The sequence below is a fragment of the Rhinoraja longicauda genome, chromosome 24 (genome assembly GCF_053455715.1).
Source record: "Rhinoraja longicauda isolate Sanriku21f chromosome 24, sRhiLon1.1, whole genome shotgun sequence".
Classification (NCBI taxonomy): Eukaryota; Metazoa; Chordata; class Chondrichthyes; order Rajiformes; family Arhynchobatidae; genus Rhinoraja; species Rhinoraja longicauda.
The window spans coordinates 31,202,682-31,221,135 of record NC_135976.1 but is presented as its reverse complement, the minus strand read 5'-3'; the positions used below and the strand labels follow the sequence as shown (position 1 = coordinate 31,221,135).

General features: G+C 52.0%; 1 protein-coding gene across 1 annotated transcript in view; it reads right to left on the bottom strand.

The window, feature by feature from the left end:
- The window catches only part of plekha6 (pleckstrin homology domain containing, family A member 6), a 131,995-nt gene that overhangs the window by 15,468 nt on the left and 98,073 nt on the right, over nucleotides 1–18,454 (bottom strand). Inside the window, exons 12-18 of the mRNA XM_078420330.1 lie at nucleotides 18,195–18,260; nucleotides 13,588–13,668; nucleotides 12,579–12,728; nucleotides 10,342–10,443; nucleotides 9,226–9,340; nucleotides 8,622–8,758; nucleotides 3,156–3,335 (exon numbers count right to left, since the gene is read on the bottom strand). Coding sequence (XP_078276456.1) covers nucleotides 3,156–3,335; nucleotides 8,622–8,758; nucleotides 9,226–9,340; nucleotides 10,342–10,443; nucleotides 12,579–12,728; nucleotides 13,588–13,668; nucleotides 18,195–18,260 — 831 coding nt within the window. The remainder of the gene's footprint in view (nucleotides 1–3,155; nucleotides 3,336–8,621; nucleotides 8,759–9,225; nucleotides 9,341–10,341; nucleotides 10,444–12,578; nucleotides 12,729–13,587; nucleotides 13,669–18,194; nucleotides 18,261–18,454) is intronic.

Here is an 18,454-nt window from a genome sequence, read left to right as displayed (position 1 = left end):
AGAGAGAGAGAGAGAGAGAGAGAGAGAGAGGAGAGAGAGAGAAGGAGAGAGAGAGAGAGAGAGAGAGAGAGAGAGAGAGAGAGAGAGAGAGAGAGAGAGAGAGAGAGAGAGAGAGAGAGAGAGAGCAGACGCTGTGGTTCTTGGCCTTTAGCTCTCCTGACCGCAGGTTATGTTAACCTGCTCTTACCGAACACCAAACCGCTCTGTTTAAAGAGACAATGACACCACTTCCATGAAGTCACGTGTTAGATCTGTATGTGGGACACACCAATTACACTGGAGTGGGCACCAAAATTAGAGGCATGAAATAAGGAGATTTTTAATTCACATGTTTCTTAGTTTAGATTAGGTTGGAGATGCCGCACTGAAACAGGCCCCTCGAGTCGGCGCTGCCCAGCAGGCCCCTCGAGTCGGCGCTGCCCAGCGATCGCCCTTATATACGACACTATCCTATACACACACACACTAGGGACAATTTGACACTTATACCAAGCCAATTAACCTACAAACCTGCACGTCTTTGGAGAGTGGGAGGAAACTGACAATCGCGGGTCACGGGGAGAACGTACAAACTCCGTACAGACTCCCCACAAAGTCGGGATCGAACCTGGGTCTCTGGCGCTCTACTGCTGCACCATCGTGCCGCCCTCAGTTTCTGTTCAATTAACACTGTGTGTTCGCTGCCCACACTGTCTCTGGGTCTGGCAACGATCTGATTTTAAAACCTGCACCATTTCATGGCTGTCTTATCTCCCCTTCATCTGAATCTTTCCCCCCACAACCCTTCAACAAACCGCCGTCCTCGACTCGACCTCTTCAACACCCCTGATTGATTGAAAGACGCAGCGTTGAAACAGGCCCTTCGGCCCGCCGAGTCTATGCCCACCATCGATCACACCCGTTCACACCGGATCGACATAATCCCGCTTTCTCTTCCTCTCCCTGCACACCGGGGACAATTTTACAGCGGGCCAACTAGCCGCACGATAAACCTGCACGTGTTTGGAGTGTGGGGGGAAACCGGAGCACCCGGGGAAAACCCACGCAGGTCACGGGGGAGAACGTACAAACTCCGTACAGGCAGTCAGGATTGAACCCGGGTCTCTGGCGCTGTGAGGCAGCAACTCTACCGCTGCGCCACCCTGAAGAATGATATCATATAACCCCCTCTCCCCCCCCCCCCGAGGAGTTGTCTTTCCCAAAGCAAAGTGAAACCTGTGTCCAAACATCTCAATAACAAAAGACCTTTAATCTCTAAAATCCAATTTTAGTTCATTATTGCTGCCTCTCCCAATTATTCTCACATTACTGCGATGTGCTGAAGGTTAATATGTTACTGATGCAAGAAAGAACATTTATAAAAAGACTTCATGTTCCCATCACAATCGTAATTAATTTTAGTAAAATCTCCCATTAAATCTTGCGCCAAGAACCCTTTAGACGGAGACTACTCTGACTCAAAGTCATCAGTGGTCGGAGTGAAACCCAGGCAGGTCACGTATAAACTCCGTACCGAAGCACCCGCCGTCGGGATCGAACCCCCTGTCTCTGGATCTTGTAAGGCAACAACTCTACCACTGGCCAACAGTGCTGTCCTCATACAGTCGGTCGCCATCAGCTTGTGCAACCGAGCCACGGTTCTTTCGATTGAATTGATATGCAATGTGGAGCATGGAAACAGGCCCTTCGGCCCACCGAGTCCGTGCCAAACATTGACCTGTGCCCTCCCCCTCGCCCCCCTCAACCTCCACAGTTGTTCGAAGTTATCCCAATTTTGCACCCACTCCCGACACTCTCAGCGGCAGTTTTGCAGAGGGCCGATTAACCTACAAACCTGTCGAAGGTGTTTATTTCACAAAATGCTGGAGTAACTCAGCAGGTCAGGCAGCATCTCAGGAGAGAAGGAATGGGTGACGTTTCGGGTCGAGACCCTTCCTCAGGACCCTTCCTCAAGAAATGTGAGGAGGAAGGGTCTCGACCTGAAACGTCACCCATTCCTTCTCTCCCGAGATGCTGCCTGACCCGCTGAGTTACTCCAGCATTTTGTGAAATAAATACCTTCGATTTGTACCAGCATCTGCAGTTATTTTCTTCTTTAGCCTACAAACCTGCACAGCTTGGGAGGAAACCGGAGGAAACCCACGCGGTCACGGGGAGAACGTGCAAACTCCAGACAAACGGCACCCGAGGTCAGGATCGAACCGGAGTCTCTGGTGCTGTGAGGCAGTGGCTCGGCCAGCTGCAGCACCATGCTAAATCATTAGTAATTGGACCTCGTCTTCCCCTTCTCCTGTATCTGTACACTGTCGATGGTTCAATTGTAATCACGTCCAGTCTTTCCACTGGCTGGTTAGCACGCAACAAAAGCTTTTCACTGTACCTCGGTACACGTGACAATAAACTAAACCGATCCTCCATCTGCAGTTCCCCTGCCTTGGCAAGGCCAGCAACATAACCAAGGACCAGTCTCACTTCTGGCCACTCCCTCTCCTCCCCTCTCCCATCGGGCAAGAGGTACAGAAGTGTGACATCGCACACCTCCAGATTCAGGGACAGTTTCTACCCGGCTGTTATCAGGCAATTGAACCATCCCAGGAGAGCGGTCCTGACCTCCCCTCTACCTCAACGGAGTCCCTGGGACTATCTTGAATCAAACTTTACTGGACGTTATCTAAACATTATTCACATTATCATATCTCTGTACACTGTGGACGGCTCAATTGTAATCATGTATAGTTTCAAAGGTAGACACAAAACGCTGGAGTAACTCAGCGGGTCAGGCAGCATCTCTGGAGAGAAGGAATGGGTGACGTTCAGTCTGAAGAAGGGTCTCGACCCGAAACGTCACCCATTCCTTCTCTCCAGAGATGCTGCCTGACCCGCTGAGTTACTCCAGCATTTTGTGTCTACCTTCGCTTTTTTTCCCCTGCACTTCAGGATGGAGTTGGGCATGAAATGGCGTCTCCATTTTGACCTCGGACGGAGCTCGAATTCAGGGTGGATCGTCGGCGGCTCCCTACGACTTATTTCATGCCTCGCAACCATGAGCAGGGGTGACACAGATGTGGGGGGTGGTGGGGGGGGGGGGGGGGGGGGGTGGGGGGACCACAAGACTGGGGAGTGATGAAGACAGGTGGGGCCGGCCTGCCGCTTACTGCCGTAGCTCTGTCACTTCTCCTGGAGTCCGCGCTGGTCTTCCCTCTGTCCGCCTGCTCCCAGGAGTCCTCGATGGAATAGGCCCAGAGGCTGCTCTCGGCGGGCAGAGGAGGGACGGCGGGCAGCGGGCCCTGATGGAGGTAGGACTGAGGCAGGGGAGGTCGAGGCGGCCGCGTCTCCTGAGGCAAAGAGTGAGCACAGAGCGTAAAGAGAAACCGCGGAGCTGGCGAGACTGTGAGCGAGCGAAGAGGAGGAGGTTAGTGTTTGGGAGGGCCGCCCCCCCATCATCTCCCCTCCCCCCCCCCCCCCCCCCCCACCTCCCCCCACTTGACACGAGGCTTCGGCCTACAGACTTGAAGATGGGCCATTACCTGAAGAACACAAAACGCTGGAGTGACTCAGCTGGGACAGGCAGCATCTCTGGAGAGAGGGAATGGGTGACGTTTCGGGTCTGGGCCCTTTTGTGTCTAAACCAGCATCTGTGGCTCTTTAGGAAAATAACCGCAGATATACTGGTACAAATTGAAGGTATGACAAAAATGCTGGAGTAACTCAGCGGGTCAGGCAGCATCTCAGGAGAGAAGGAATGGGTGAGGTTTCGGGTCGAGACCCTTCTTCAGACTGCAGTTCTTTCCTACACATTACCTGAAGAACCTTTCGTCAACTAACCGGTGGTTAATTGGTTTAGTGGGAACTGGTGCACTTTATTAGACTGCTAGCCATAAGGTCTGACTTTCAGAGATAGGAGGAGAATGAGGCCATTCAGCCCATCGAGTCTACTCCGCCATTCAATCATGGCTGATCTATCTCCCCCTCCCAACCCCATGCTCCTGCCTTCTCCCCGCGACCCCTGACGCCCGCAGTAATCAAGAATCTATCCATCTATCTCCACCTTATCCTCCACAGACTTCTGCGGCAATGAATTCCACAGTTTCACCACCCTCTGATTGAAGAAAATCCTCCCCCCTCCATTCTAAAATGACATCCTTTTATTTGGAGGCTATGGCCTCTGGTTCCAGACTGTCCCACTAGAGTCATAGTCATAGAGTCATACAGTGTGGGAACAGGCCCACACCAACCAACGTGTCCCATCTACACTAGTCCCACCCGCCTGCGTTTGGTTCATATTCCTCCTAACCTGTCTCATGTACCATATACATGTCTAATTGTTTCTTAAATGTTGGGATAGTCCCTGTCTCAACTACCTCCTCGGGCTGCTTGTTCCATACACCCACCACTCTTTGTGTGAAAAAGTTACCCCTCAGATTCCTATTAAATCTTTTCCCCTTCACCTTGAACCTATGTGCTCTGGTTCTCGATTCCCCCAGACTCTGTGCTCCTACCCAATCTATTCCTCTCATGATTTTATACACCTCTATAAGATTACCCCTCGATTAGCTCAGGCCCTCGAGTCCTGGCAACATCCTCGTGAATCTTCTCTGTACCCTTTCCAGCTTGACAACATCTTTCCCATGGCATGGCGCCCAGGACTGAACACCATGCTCTAAATGCGGCCTCACCAACGTCTTATACAACTGCAACAGGACCTCCCAACTTCTATGCTCAGTACTCTGACTGATGAAGGCCGATGTGCCAAAAGCCTTTTTGACCACCTGCAACTCGACCTTCAAGGAACCATGCACCTGCACTCCTAGATCCTTCTGTTCTACAACACTCCCCAGAGCCCTACCATGTGGGTCCTGCCCATGTGTGGGTCCTGCCCATGCTAGACTATCTAACATGCTTCTAAAAATTGGATCCGTTGATTCCAATGGAGCTTGAGTAAACTGGTACAGCACCAGTTTAGTGTGGCCTACCCAGGGCCAAGCCTCTAGGTCTCAATTCATTCCTCAATATCTGCTCGCCAACAGGGATAGTCAGATGAGGAAAAACCTTTTCACCCACAGAGTTGTGAATCTGTGGGATTCTCTGCCACCGAAGGCAGTGGAGGCCAAATCACTGGATGTATTGGGGTATGGGGAGAAGGCAGGGTACTGATTGAGAATGATCAGCCATGATCACATTGAATGGTGGTGCTGGCTCGAAGGGCCGAATGGCCTACTCCTGCACCTATTGTCTATTGTCTATTGTATTCAAGAGAGAGTTAGACAGAGCTCTGAGGGCTAACAGAATCAAGGGATATGGGGAGAAGGCAGGAACGGGGTACTGATTCTGGATGATCAGCCATGATCGTATTGAATGGAGGTGCTGGCTCGAAGGGCCGAACGGCCTGCTGCTGCACCTATCCTCTATGTTTCTATGAGATACCCTGCTATCTGGGACATTTGACGATAAGAGGCTAGACTGCTCCCCTGAATCTTATCAGGTTCCCCCATCTGTTTAGTGTAAAATGTAGCAGAACTGAAGCAAAGACAACGGCCAGAAACTCAAGAGAAATAACAAGCAAAAATTCTATCAGACCCAACATTAAAAGACCCCGGGAGCAAAAGGAGTGACACAGAGCATCTTGCCCAGGGTGGAGGAATCGAGAGACCAGAGGACATGAGTTTAAGGTGAAGGTGAAAAGATTTCATAGGAATCTGAGGGGTAACTTTTTCGCACAGAGGCTGGTGGGTATACGGAATGAGCTGCCGGAGGAGGTAGTTGAGGCTGGGGCTATCCCATCGTTTAAGAAACAGTTAGACAGGTACATGGATAGGACAGGTTTGGAGGGATATGGGTCAAGCGCAGGCAGATGGGACTAGTGTAGCTGGGACATGTTGGCTGGTGCGGGCAAGTTGGGCCGAAGGGCCTGTTTCCACAAGGAACTGCAGATGCCGGTGAACCAAAAGAGACACCAAGTGCTGAAGCAACTAAGCGGATTAGGCGCAATTTCTGGAGAACATGGATAGGTGACGTTTCAGGTTTGAGACCTTTCTCTGAATTTTCAGACTGAAAAAGGGTCTCGATCCAAAACGTCGCCTGTACATGTTCTCTGAGTTCCTCCAGCACTTTGTGTCTTTTTTGGCAAACCAGCGTCTGCAGTTACTTCAGGAATTTCTTTCTCCTTGATTTGTGTCCTCTTTAACAAGGTGAGATTTCCGTTGTGACCGTTTTATCTTCCACTTTCTCCCGTCTCCTACTGTTGGTGATAGGCCGAGTTACAGGTGGAAAAAGAAGGGCTTTCCCTCCCTTCGCAAAGAAGGGGAGAAAACTGAGAACTCACGGCAAAACTCAATGCCAAAACTCACTGAGAACTCAATGGAGCAAAAATCTGACCTGCATTGGGAGTTGGAGAGTTTAAGTTCAGTTTAAGTTTAGAGACGCAGTGCGGAAACAGGCCCTTCGGCCCACCGAGTCCGTGCCGACCGGCGATCCCTCCCCGCACACTAACACTGTCCGTAACACACACAAGGGACAATTTACAGTGACACTAAGCCAATTCGCCTGAAACCTGCACGTCTTTGGAGTGCGGGAGGAAACCGGAGCACCCGGAGAAAACCCACGCAGGTCACGGGGAGCACGTGCTTATAGTCCGAATCGAACCCGGGTCTCTGGCGCTGCAAGGCAGCAACACTGCCGCTGTGCCCCCCTGCCTCCCAGTTTATATATAAACCAGTTATGTGAATAATCCATGCACTCATGTGGCCCTATGTTGGTGAGGGTTGGGTGTAGGTAGGGTGGTGGCATGGATCCATCCCTAACTTGAGCTAGAAAATGGAGAAAGGATGAGCTTCCTGGGTTAGCTGTAGTACTTTTGCAGATGTGGAACTATTCTTTCTCGCAAGATCCCCTCAATGGGATCGAGTCCGTTCAAGGAGAGGTGCAAAATGGAGAGCAGAGAAGATTTACGAGGACTTTGCCAGGACTCGAGGGCCTGAGCTACAGGGGGAGGTTGAGCAGCTGAGATTCTATTCCCTGGAGCGCAGGAGGACGAGGGGGGATCTTACAGAGGTGCACAAAATCACGAGAGGAATAGATCGGGTAGATGCACAGAGTCTCTTGCCCAGAGTAGGTGAATCGAGGACCAGAGGACATTGGTTTAAGGTGAAGGGGGAAAGATTTAATAGGAATCTGAGGGGGTAGCTTTTTCACACAGAGGGTGGTGGGTGCGCGGAACGAGCTGCCGGAGGAGGTAGTTGGGGCAGGGACAATTGCAACGTTCAAGAAACAGTTAGCCAGGTACATGGACAGGCCAGGTTTAGAGGGATAAGGGCCAAACGCAGGCAGATGGGGCCTGTTGGTCGGCGTGGGCATGTTGGGCTGAAGGGCCTGTTTCCGCGCTGTAGGACTGTCCCCGTGAGGTGGTCCGGGTAGGATTTGGACGCCCCTGCTCTTGGACACCGCCGAAGCTTTACTTTAACTGGTCCCTGAACTCCCGTCCCTGCAGATTATTTCAATATTTAGGCAGCCGCGCTTGGCCACAAGTCAACAGAGATAAGAGCTTCAAAGTCAGGACTTTCGCTGCAAAAAGAAATGGCCAAATATAACTTGAGATGGCGCCATCAATTTAGATTGCTTTTCCCATTTCTGATCAAAAGGCTAACGTTCGTTTAGTTCGGTTTTCGGGGATATGGCGCGGAAACGGGCCCACCGGTCCCTCGAGTCCGCGCCGACCAGCGATCCCCGCACACTGACACGGTCCGACGCGCACACACTGGGGGACAATTTACAATGATGCCACGCCAATTGTCCTGTGTGGGGGGGAAAACCGGAGCGCCCGGAATAAAACCCAGGCAGGTCACGGGGAGAGAGTTGCGAACCTGTGGAATTCTCTGCCTCAGAAGGCAGTGGAGGCCAATTCTCCGAATGCATTCGAGAGCTAGATAGAGCTCTTAAGGATAGCGGAGTCAGGGGGGTACGGGGAGTGGGCAGGAACGGGGTACTGATTGAGAATGATCAGCCGTGATCGCATTGAATGGCGGTGCGTACAGGCTCGAAGGGCCGAATGGCCTCCTCCTGCACCTATTGTCTATTGAGAACGTACAAACTCCGCACGGACAAGCACCCCTAGTCAGGATCGAACCCGGCGCCGCGAGGCATCGACTCTACCGCCGCGCCACCCTTACGGTGAAAGGCGACAAGTGGATTGGAGTGCTGGTGGGCGAGAGGCGATTTGAGTGAGGTGGGAGCGAAGCTGATATTTTATTCGTGTCTGCTGGATCAGCGGGCAGGCATTTTCAACCACATTGCTGTAAGTGGGTCCTTGAGGTTCGGTCTCTGCTAGGGTTGCCAACTTCTTCACTCCCGAATACGGGACAGAGGGTGACATCGCCGCACCGCGCCCCCTCACCCAGCCAGCGGCCACGCGCTCCCGCTCCACCAATGGCGGAAGCCATTGGTGGAGCGGGAGCACGTGGCCCGCTGGCTGGGTGAGGTCGCGCGGGGGCGGCGACATCACCCTCTGTCCCATATTCGGGAGCGAGGAAGTTGGCAACCCTACTAACACGGGACAAGGGCGGCCCAAAATACTGGATGTCCCGGCTAATCCCGGGACAGTTGGCGACTCCCGAGCCTCGGCTTACCTCGTTGACCGGCTGCTGGGCCGACACCTGCGATTCGGAGACAGGTGAGAAGGGGCTCAGGGGACTGGTGATGCTGTTGGAGCTCAGGGGGCTGGCTGGGCTGTTGGTGCTGTAGGTGCCCGCCTGGGCGTTTGGCACTGCGGAGAAACCGTAAGTTGAATGTTACCAAAAACACCAGGAAAAAATTGCCACCATCATTAACCGGAGGTAAGACCCAAAAAGCTGGAGTAACTCAGCGGGACAGGCAGAGAGAAGGAATCGGTGACGTTTCAGGGTCGAGAAGGGGTCTGAGTTAGGGTCTCGATCCGAGACGTCACCCATTCCTTCCCTCCAGAGATACTACCTGTCCCGCTGAGTTACTCCGGCATTTTGTGTCTACCTTTAGCTTACTGTAATTCAGGCCAGTTTATTGTCACGGGTGAAAAGCATTTTTTGTTGCTTGCTCTCCAGTCAGCGGAAAGACTGTAAACGCATAAGATTATTAAGGGGTTAGACGTTCCCGTTCCCTTAAACTGTGACTTCCTGGTTCTGAACATCCTTCCTGCATCCAGCCTGTCCAACCCCTCTGGAATGTTATGTGGTTTTGTCTATTAAGATGGCGTACCGTTCTGTTTGAGAGTCTCGGCCGTGACCGGTTCCGGATAGTTCTTCCTCAGGCCTTCCATCACGTCCTGGATCTTCCACAGTTCCTTCTGGATGTTCTTGTACCCCAGCTCCACCTGGGGAAGCAACACCGAGACCCTCGTTACGCAGTCAGTTTTCACACGAAGACCTCCATTAGCTTATGCGGCGGACACGAGGAACTGGAGATGGCGGTTTGCTCGAGAATGAAAAGACACAAAGCGCTGGAGTAACTCAGGATAGAGGGGCCAGGCGGCATCTGGGGAGAACATGGGTGGGTGAAGCGTTGGGTTGGGACACTTCCTCGGGTCCTGATCCAAATCGTCGCCCGTCCATGTTCTCCAGAGAGGGAGGTCAAACAGAAGTGCTGAAGGTCCCCGGCACTTTGTGTCTATTATTCTCCGTTAGACAGCAACAGACAAAATCACTTTCCGCTGTGATGGGATGGTTAGGACACGTTGATTCATGAGGTAGGGAATGGGGTGAAAAGATCGCCTAGGAAGCAACTACAGATGCCGAAGATTTGTACCAAAGATGGACGCAGAGTGCTGGAGTAACTCAGCGTTTCAGGCAGTGTCTCTGGAGGTAAAGGACTGGGTGACGTTGTTTCAGACCGCAGAAGGGTCCCGACACGAAACGTCACCTGTTCCTTTGTTTCTCCAGAGACTCTGCCTGACCCCCCCCCCCCCCCCCCCGCTGAGTTACTCCTGCAATTTGTAAATAACTGAAGATCGCAAGTTGCATGAAAGGACACAGAGCGCTGGAGTAACTCAGCGGGTCAGGCGGCGTCTCTGGAGAAGAAGGGGAACGAACGGGTGACCGGGTTTCGGGTCGGGACCCTTCTTCGGACTGGACAAGGTGACGTTGTGTATATGTTGTCTGAAGAAGGGTCCCCGCCCGAAACGTCACACATCCCCTTTTTCTCCAGAGATTCTGCCTGACCCGCTGAGTTGCTCCAGCGCTCTGTGTCTACCTTCGGATGAGAAGACTATTGGTTTAACCTCCCTCCGGGATGAACTCCTCAGTGTGGGTGACCGCTGATGAGTGTGCATTGATGATTGGATGGCAGCGTGAGATGATGATTGGATGGCAGTGTTACCTGCATTCCCGCGGGACTGTTGAGCTGCTCCCACAAGTCATTGTGGATGATGGACAACTCCATTTTGAGGGCATCGCACTCCATTTTTGTGTTTGCAAAGGCCTAAAACAAGTGTAACGTGCAAAGTAGGACCAGAACACGAGTCAATACATGTCTTCCAAACGCTTCGTGCCTAAAGAATGCTCAACAAAGAATCAAATGTGCCTTTTTGTACGTTAGTGATTGGCCTTACATCCACAATCTAATTTATTGAAGGCAAGTAATGGATAGAACCACAGCTGACTCTTGTCATGTGAAGCTTCCATAAGATTGTAAGTGATAGGAAAAAATTAGGCCATTCGGCCCATCAAGTCTACTCTGCCATTCAATCATGGCTGATCTATGTCTCCCTCCCAACCCCATTCTCCTGCCTTCTCCCCATAAACCCTGACACCCGTGCTAATCAAGAATCTATCAATCTTTGCCTTAAAAATATTCATCAAATTGGCCTTCAAAGCCTTCTGTGGCAATGAATTCCACAGCGCGGCACGGTGGTGCAGCGGTAGAGTTACTGCCTTACAGCGCTTGCAGCGCCGGAGACCCGGGTTCGATCCCGACTACAGGTGCTGTCTGTACGGAGTTTGTACGTTCTCCCCGTGACCTTGTGTCAATTGTCCCTAGTGTGTAGGATAGTGTTAGTGTGCGGGGATCGCTGGTCGGTGCGGACTCGGTGGGCCAAAGGGCCTGTTTCCGCGCTTTATCTCTAAACTAAACTAAACTAAACTATCACCACCCTCTGACTGTAGATTGCCGTTACTTGTATCTCTGCAGATAGCACAATTGCTAAAGAACGGGATCATAGAAGCAGCTATATCCGATTTAGTTCAGTTTAGTTTACTGTCAGGTGTACCGAGGTACTGTGAAAATCATCTTATTGCGCCCTGACCAGTCAGCGGAAAGATTCTATGTGGTTACAATGGATCGGTCCGCAGTGTGCGGGTGGCACGGTGGCGCAGCTGGTAGAGTTGCTGCCTTACAGCGCCAGAGACCCCGGGTGCGATCCTGAGATTTAATGTGAATAATTGTCGGACTGGAACATTTCTATGTGGATAAAAGAGAAGGGGTTGAGAAGTTTAAAATAGGACTGTCGACCCGGTGGTGCAGCGGTAGATTCGCTGCCTCACAGCGCCATGGGTGACTTGAGCCAATGGGCCTGTGTCCATGTTGTGTGGCTCTATCACCTTTTGACTGGGTGTGCACGTGTGCAGATTTTAACACAATAAGATGAATCTGGTCAGGGCGAGGCGGTTGAACTACTGTCGTACGGTGCAAGGGACCCGGGTTCGATCCTGGCCATGGGTGCTTGTCTGTGCGGAGTTTGTACGTTCTCCCCGTGACCTGCTTGGGTTTTGCTCTCCGAGATCTTCGGTTCAATCACACGCTCCAAAGACGTGCGGGTTTGAAGGTTATTTGCCACGGTAGAAATGTAAGCTTGTTTTCTAGGGTGTGTGTTGGGATGGTGTTATTGTGCGAGGATCGCTGGTCGGTGCGGACTCGGTGAGCCGAAGGGACTGTTTCCACAATGTGTGTGTCTAAACTTCAGAGGTGCAGAGGTCCTTCTGCAGTTGCACAGGGCCCTAGTGAGACCGCACCTGGAGTACTGTGTGCAGTTTTGGTCTCCAAATTTGAGGAAGGACATTCTTGCTATTGAGGGCATGCAGCGTAGGTTTACTAGGTTAATTCCCGGAATGGCGGGACTGTCGTATGTTGAAAGACTGGAGCGACTAGGCTTGGAAACACTGGAATTTAGAAGGATGAGAGGGGATCTTATCGAAACGTATAAGATTATTAAGGGGTTGGACACGTTAGAGGCAGGAAACATGTTCCCAATGTTGGGGGAGTCCAGAACCAGGGGCCACAGTTTGAGAATAAGGGGTAGGCCATTTAGAACGGAGATGAGGAAAAACTTTTTCAGTCAGAGAGTTGTGAATCTGTGGAATTCTCTGCCTCAGAAGGCAGTGGAGGCCAATTCTCTGAATGCATTCAAGAGAGAGCTAGATAGAGCTCTTAAGGATAGCGGAGTCAGGGGGTATGGGGAGAAGGCAGGAACGGGGTACTGATTGAGAATGATCAGCCATGATCACATTGAATGGCGGTGCTGGCTCGAAGGGCCGAATGGCCTCCTCCTGCACCTATTGTCTATTGTCTATAAACTGAAGCCAAACTGAAGCCACCTCAGGCCCACATCGCACCCGTACCGTGGTGGCCTGTGAGAGCTCCCCGCGGATGTTGACCAACTGATTCTGCAACGACTCCTTCTTCTGCACGAGTTGCTCGGTGTAGCTGGGTTGGTTCCGGTACATTGCCATCTCCCGATGGGTGGTTTCCAAGGCACTCTCCAGGGATTCCTGGAGGACGTAAGAAGGAAAATTCACCAGAGCGGCAACAAAGAACATGAGAAATGGCCAAGACAGAAGGGGGGGGATTGGGCGGCACGGTGGCGCAGCGGTAGAGTTGCTGCCTTACAGCGCCGGAGACCCGGGTTCGATCCCGACTGCGGGCACTTCTCTGTGCGGAGTTTGTACGTTCTCCACGTGGGTTTTATCCGGGATCTCCGGTTTCCTCCCACACTCCAAAGACGTACAGGTTTGTAGGTTGATTGGCTTGGTAAAAATGTAGAGTGTCCCGAGTGTGTGTAGGATAGTGTTAGTGTGCAGGGATCGCTGGTCGGTGAGGACTCGGTGGGCCGAAGGGCCTGTTTCCGCGCTGTGTCTCTAAAGTTTAGTTTATTTTTTAGATTTTAGATTCAGATTTAGAGATACAGCGCGGAAACAGGCCCTTCGGCCCACCGGGTCCGCACCACCCAGCGATCCCCGCACACTAACACTATCCTACACACACTAGGGTCAATTTTTACATTTGCCCAGCCAATTAACCTACATACCTGCACGTCTTTGGAGTGTGGGAGGAAACCGAAGAACTCGGAGAAAACCCACGCAGGTCACGGGCAGAACGTGCAAACTCCGTACAGACGGCGCCCGTGGTCAGGATCGAACCTGAGTCTCCGGCGCTGCATTCGCTGTAAGGCAGCAACTCTACCGCTGCGCCACCGTGCCGCGCTGTTGAGAGACACGGGGCGGAGACAGGCCCTTCGGCCCACCGCGACCGGCACCGGCTAAAGTAGAATCTAAAGTCTAAAGCAAAACCTAGAGTCCACAACTGGGCCCTGATGCCGAGCCCGAGTAATGGAGTGGACAATCCTCCTACCTTCTCCTTCCGCAGCTGGAAGGCCCATCGCTCCTGTTCCCGCTGGTTCTTGGTCTGCTCGCAAAATCGACCCAGCAACTTCTGTTTCCAAAACAAAGAAGAACAGCGGAGGTCATTCTCAGATGCCGATGGTTTGGTCGTGATGAGACAGAGGCTCCCACTGGAAGTGCCCCCTGCCCCAAGCACGCCGCCATTTACACTCTACATCTCAGAGAGTCGGGCAGCATCCCCAACAACATCTTACTCAAGGTGCGAAATGAGAACAGGTTTTTAGTCTTGAGTCCGAAGGAGGGTCTCGAGCAGAAACGCCACCCACTACTTTTCTCCACAGATGCTGCCTGACCCGCAGAGTTACTCCGGCGTTTTGTGACCATCTGTGAATAGGTGATGTTTCGGTTCGGCCCCCCACTTCAGACTGATTGTGGTGGAGGGTAAGGAAGGGGAGAGGAGGGAACTGGAGGCAAGAGGAGATCTGTCCTTTCTGTCCTGGGCCTCCTCCAATACCAGAGAGAGGACAAAGGCACATTGGAGGAACAGCACCTCATATTTTGCTTGATGTAGCTCACGACCCAGTGGTATGAACGTTGAATTCTCAATAATCTAGGTAACTACTACAAACACTTTCCTCCTCCGCCACCCCCCTTCACACCCCCCCACCCCCCTATCCATAGGGTTGTCAACTGTCCCCTATTAGCCGGGACATCCTGTATTTTAGGCTAAATTGGTTTGTCCCGTACGGGACCGCCCTTGTCCCGTATTAGGCCTGGGGTGCACTGTAGGCCCGGACGCTGTAGGCCCACACACTGTAGGCCCAGACGCTGTAGGCCCGGACACTGTAAGCCCCGACACTGTAGGCCCGGACACTGTAGGCCCGGACACTGTAGGCCCGGACACTGTAAGCCCGGACGCTGTAGGCCCCGACCCTGTAGGCCAGGACGCTGTAGGCCCAGACACTGTAGGCCCTGACATCTTAGGTCCCGACACTCTAGGTTTCCGATATTCTGGCACCGGACAGTCTAGGCCCGGGTGCAACCTAATGGAGGTTGCATAGCAACCCGCCTCCCGGCCCGGGTGGCCGCCGTTGGTGGAGCGGGAGCACGTGGCCGCTGGCTGGGTGAGGTCACGTGGGGGCGCGGGGCGGTGACGTCACCTTGTCCCGTATTTGGGGGTGAGATAGTCGGCACCCCTGCCCATCATCCCCCTTCCCCCACTAATAGTCGGTTAACCAGTTCGGTTCCACCGTTCGCAAAGTTGTGTCATTCTCCAGCATCTCTGGAGGACATGGGTGGGTGGGTAGGTTTTGCATTGCGACCCTTCTTCGCACCTATTAAATGTAACCCAGCATCTGCAGTTCCTTGCAGTTTCCACGTGGTGGTTCCAGGGGAGGAAGACACTTCCAGGTGAGGTGTCCGCTTGGGTCTGGGTGGCCCAGCCAACAAACCAGACGCGGACAAGTCCCAAAACCAAAGCCGAGCCACTAATGCAGCAAGTTGGTCTGTTTGAGGGCTTAAACAAATAGGCAAATATTGACCGAAGGCAAAGAACACGTCTTCAGCAAAGCGTTCTGGCCTCAGCAATGTTACGAGTCAGGCTGACCCAAACTAACAACACAATGTTTCAACAGAATATGTCCCTGGCCAGAGCCAGGCTTCATAAGGTCAGACGTGATAGGAGCAGAATTAGGCCATTCGGCCCATCAAGTCCACTCTGCCATTCAATCATGGCTGATCTATCTCCCACTCCTAACCCCATTCTCATGCCTTCTCCCCATAATAGACAATAGACAATAGACAATAGGTGCAGGAGTCGGCCATTCGGCCCTTCAAGCTAGCACCGTCATTCAATGTGATCATGGCTGATCATTCACAATCAGTGCCCCGTTCCTGCCCTCTCCCCATACCCCCTGACTCCGCTGTCATTAAGAGCTCTATCTAACCCCTGACACCCGTACTAATCAAGAATCTAACTATCTCTGCCTTACAAATATCCACTGACTTAGCCTTCTGTGGCAAAGAATTCCACAGATTCACCACCCTCTGACTAAAGAAATTCCTCCTCATCTCCTTCCTAAAGGAACGTCCTTTAATTCTGAGACTATGACCTCTAGTCCTCGATTCTCCCACTAGTGGAAACATCCTCTCCACATCCACTCTATCCAAGGCTTTCACTATTCGACTTGGTTCACTTGTCCGAGACCCAAAGGCAGAGGTCTCGGAGTTAGGTTAGACTCTAGGTAAGCACAAAATGCTGGAGTATCTCAGCGGGTCAGGCAGCATCTCTGGAGAAAAGTAATAGGTGACGTTTCGGGTCGAGACCCTTCTTCAGACTCAGAGTCAGGGGAGAGGGGAAACTGGAGATATGAAGAGGTCCAGAGAACAAATGAACGAAAGGAATGCAAAAGGACAAATCAAAGCCAGCAACGATGGTCAAGGAACGGTGGAGCCCACAATGGTTCATTGTTGGCTATGGGGAAGGTGATAACAAGTGAAACCAAGGAGTGAAACTCAGCAGGACGACAGTGAAACTAGTACGCAGACTAGGGCCGGGCAGGGACGGAGAGAGAGGGGGAAAGCAAGGGCTCTCTGAAGTTAGAGAAGTCAATGTTCACACCGCTGGGGTGTAAGCTGCCCAAGTGAAATATGAGCTGCTGTTCCTCCAATTTGCGCTGGGCCTCACTCTGACAACGGAGGAGGCCCAGGACAGAAAGATCAGTGTGGGAATGGGAGGGGGAGATAAAGTGTTTGGCAACCGTGAGATCGAGAAGGCCCTGGCGGACTGAGCGCACGGGGAAATTGAACGTAGGAACGTGAAATGGATGGAGGGAAAGTGAGTCAGGACGAAGGGGCAGCCATTTAGGACAGAGCAGAGGAGAACCTGCTCCCGTAAGAGGGTGGGGAACCATTGGGACCTGCTACTTTTGGACCCCCATATCTGAGGAAGGATGTGCCGCCCTGACGTTGGAGAGGGTCCAGAGGAGGTTCCCGAGAATGATCCCGGAGATGAATGATCAGGTTAACATATAACGAGCGTTTGACGGCACCAGGCCTCGACTCGTTGGGAGTTTAGAAGGATTGGAGGGGACCTCATTGGAACTTACCGAATAGTGAAAGGCCTGGGGAGAGTGGTTGTGGAGAGGATGTTTCCACTAGTGGGAGGGACTCCTGACGCCATAGCCTCAGAATAAATGGATGTGCCTTTCAAAAGAGATGGGGAGGAATTTATTTTGCCAGAGGGCGGTGAATCTGTGGGATTCATTGCCATAAACGGCATTGGAGGCCAAGTCATTGGGTATTTTTAAGGCAAAGATTGGCAGATTCCTGATTAGTTTCGGGTGTCAGGGGTTATGGGGTCGAGAGGGAAAGATAGATCAGCCATGATTGAATGGCAGAGTAGACTCGATGGGCTGAATGGCCTAATTCTGCTCCTATCACTTACGAACTACTCCAACGAGCTGTAGATGCTCAGCCATTGAGATCAATGGAGATTCTGGGTTTTTGACTGGAAAGTGGTCAAGATCGTGATCACTACAAATGGTAGAGTGGACATGAGGGCCGAATGGACTTCTTAATTAAATCAAGGACAAATTGTTTATGCTCTCCAAATTGTTTATTCCTCTGTTTCGCGTCAATGAATTAGCTGCAGCCTCCCTTCCTCCCATCGAAACCGGGATTGACATCTGAGTCTGAAGAAGGGTCTCGACCCGAGACGTCACCCATCCCTTCTCTCCAGAGATGCTGCCTGCCCCGCTGAGTAACTATCTTCGGTGTAAATCAGCAACCACAGTTCCTTCCTTGGAGGTTGCCATGAGGAATAGACAATAGACAACAGGTGCAGGAGTAGGCCATTCGGCCATTCAGTGTGATCATGGCTGATCATTCTCAATCAGTACCCCGTTCCTGCCTTCTCCCCATACCCCCTGACTCCGCTATCCTTAAGAGCTCTATCCAGCTCTCTCTTGAATGCATTCAGAGAATTGGCCTCCACTGCCTTCTGAGGCAGAGAATTCCACAGATTCACAACTCTCTGACTGAAAAAGTTTTTCCTCATCTCCGTTCTAAATGGCCGACCCCTTATTCTTAAACTGTGGCCCCTTGTTCTGGACTCCCCCAACATTGGGAACATGTTTCCTGCCTCTAACGTGTCCAACCCCTTAATAATCTTATACGTTTCGATAAGATCTCCTCTCATCCTTCTAAATTCCAGTGTACACAAGCCTAGTCGCTCCAGTCTTTCAACATATGACAGTCCCGCCATTCCAGGAATTAACCTAGTAAACCTACGCTGCACGCCCTCAATAGCAAGAATATCCTTCCTCAAATTTGGAGACCAAAACTGCACACAGTACTCCAGGTGCGGTCTCACTAGGAGTAGAATTAGGCCATTCGGTCCATCAAGTCTACTCGGCCATTCGATCACGGCTGATCTGTGTCTCCCGCTGCGTTACTCCAGCATTTTGTGCCTACCTTCGGCGTGAACTGGTGTCTGTAGTTCGTTCCTGCACACACTGAAATCCCACGGATTACGTTATCCCAGAGAGAGGGCTTTGGCTTGCAGCGACGTGCAAATAAGCTCTTAAACAAACAGGCGATAACATTGATGGAACTCACATCAATCTCCAGTCCGTTGACCTTGTAATGATGCAGGGCGTCCTGGTACTGTTCCTGATAGGGAACCTGCAAACAGCAGCACTGGTTAAGCACTTTGACCTTTGCCGAGAGGGACATAATACACCAAAGATCATTAATCGAACGCCACGCTGGCACAGAGGTGTGAAAACGCCACAGCTCCGGATTCAGGGACAGTTTCCTCCCAGCTGTTATCAGGCAACTCCAAAGACGTACAGGTTTGTAGGTTAATTGGCTGGGCA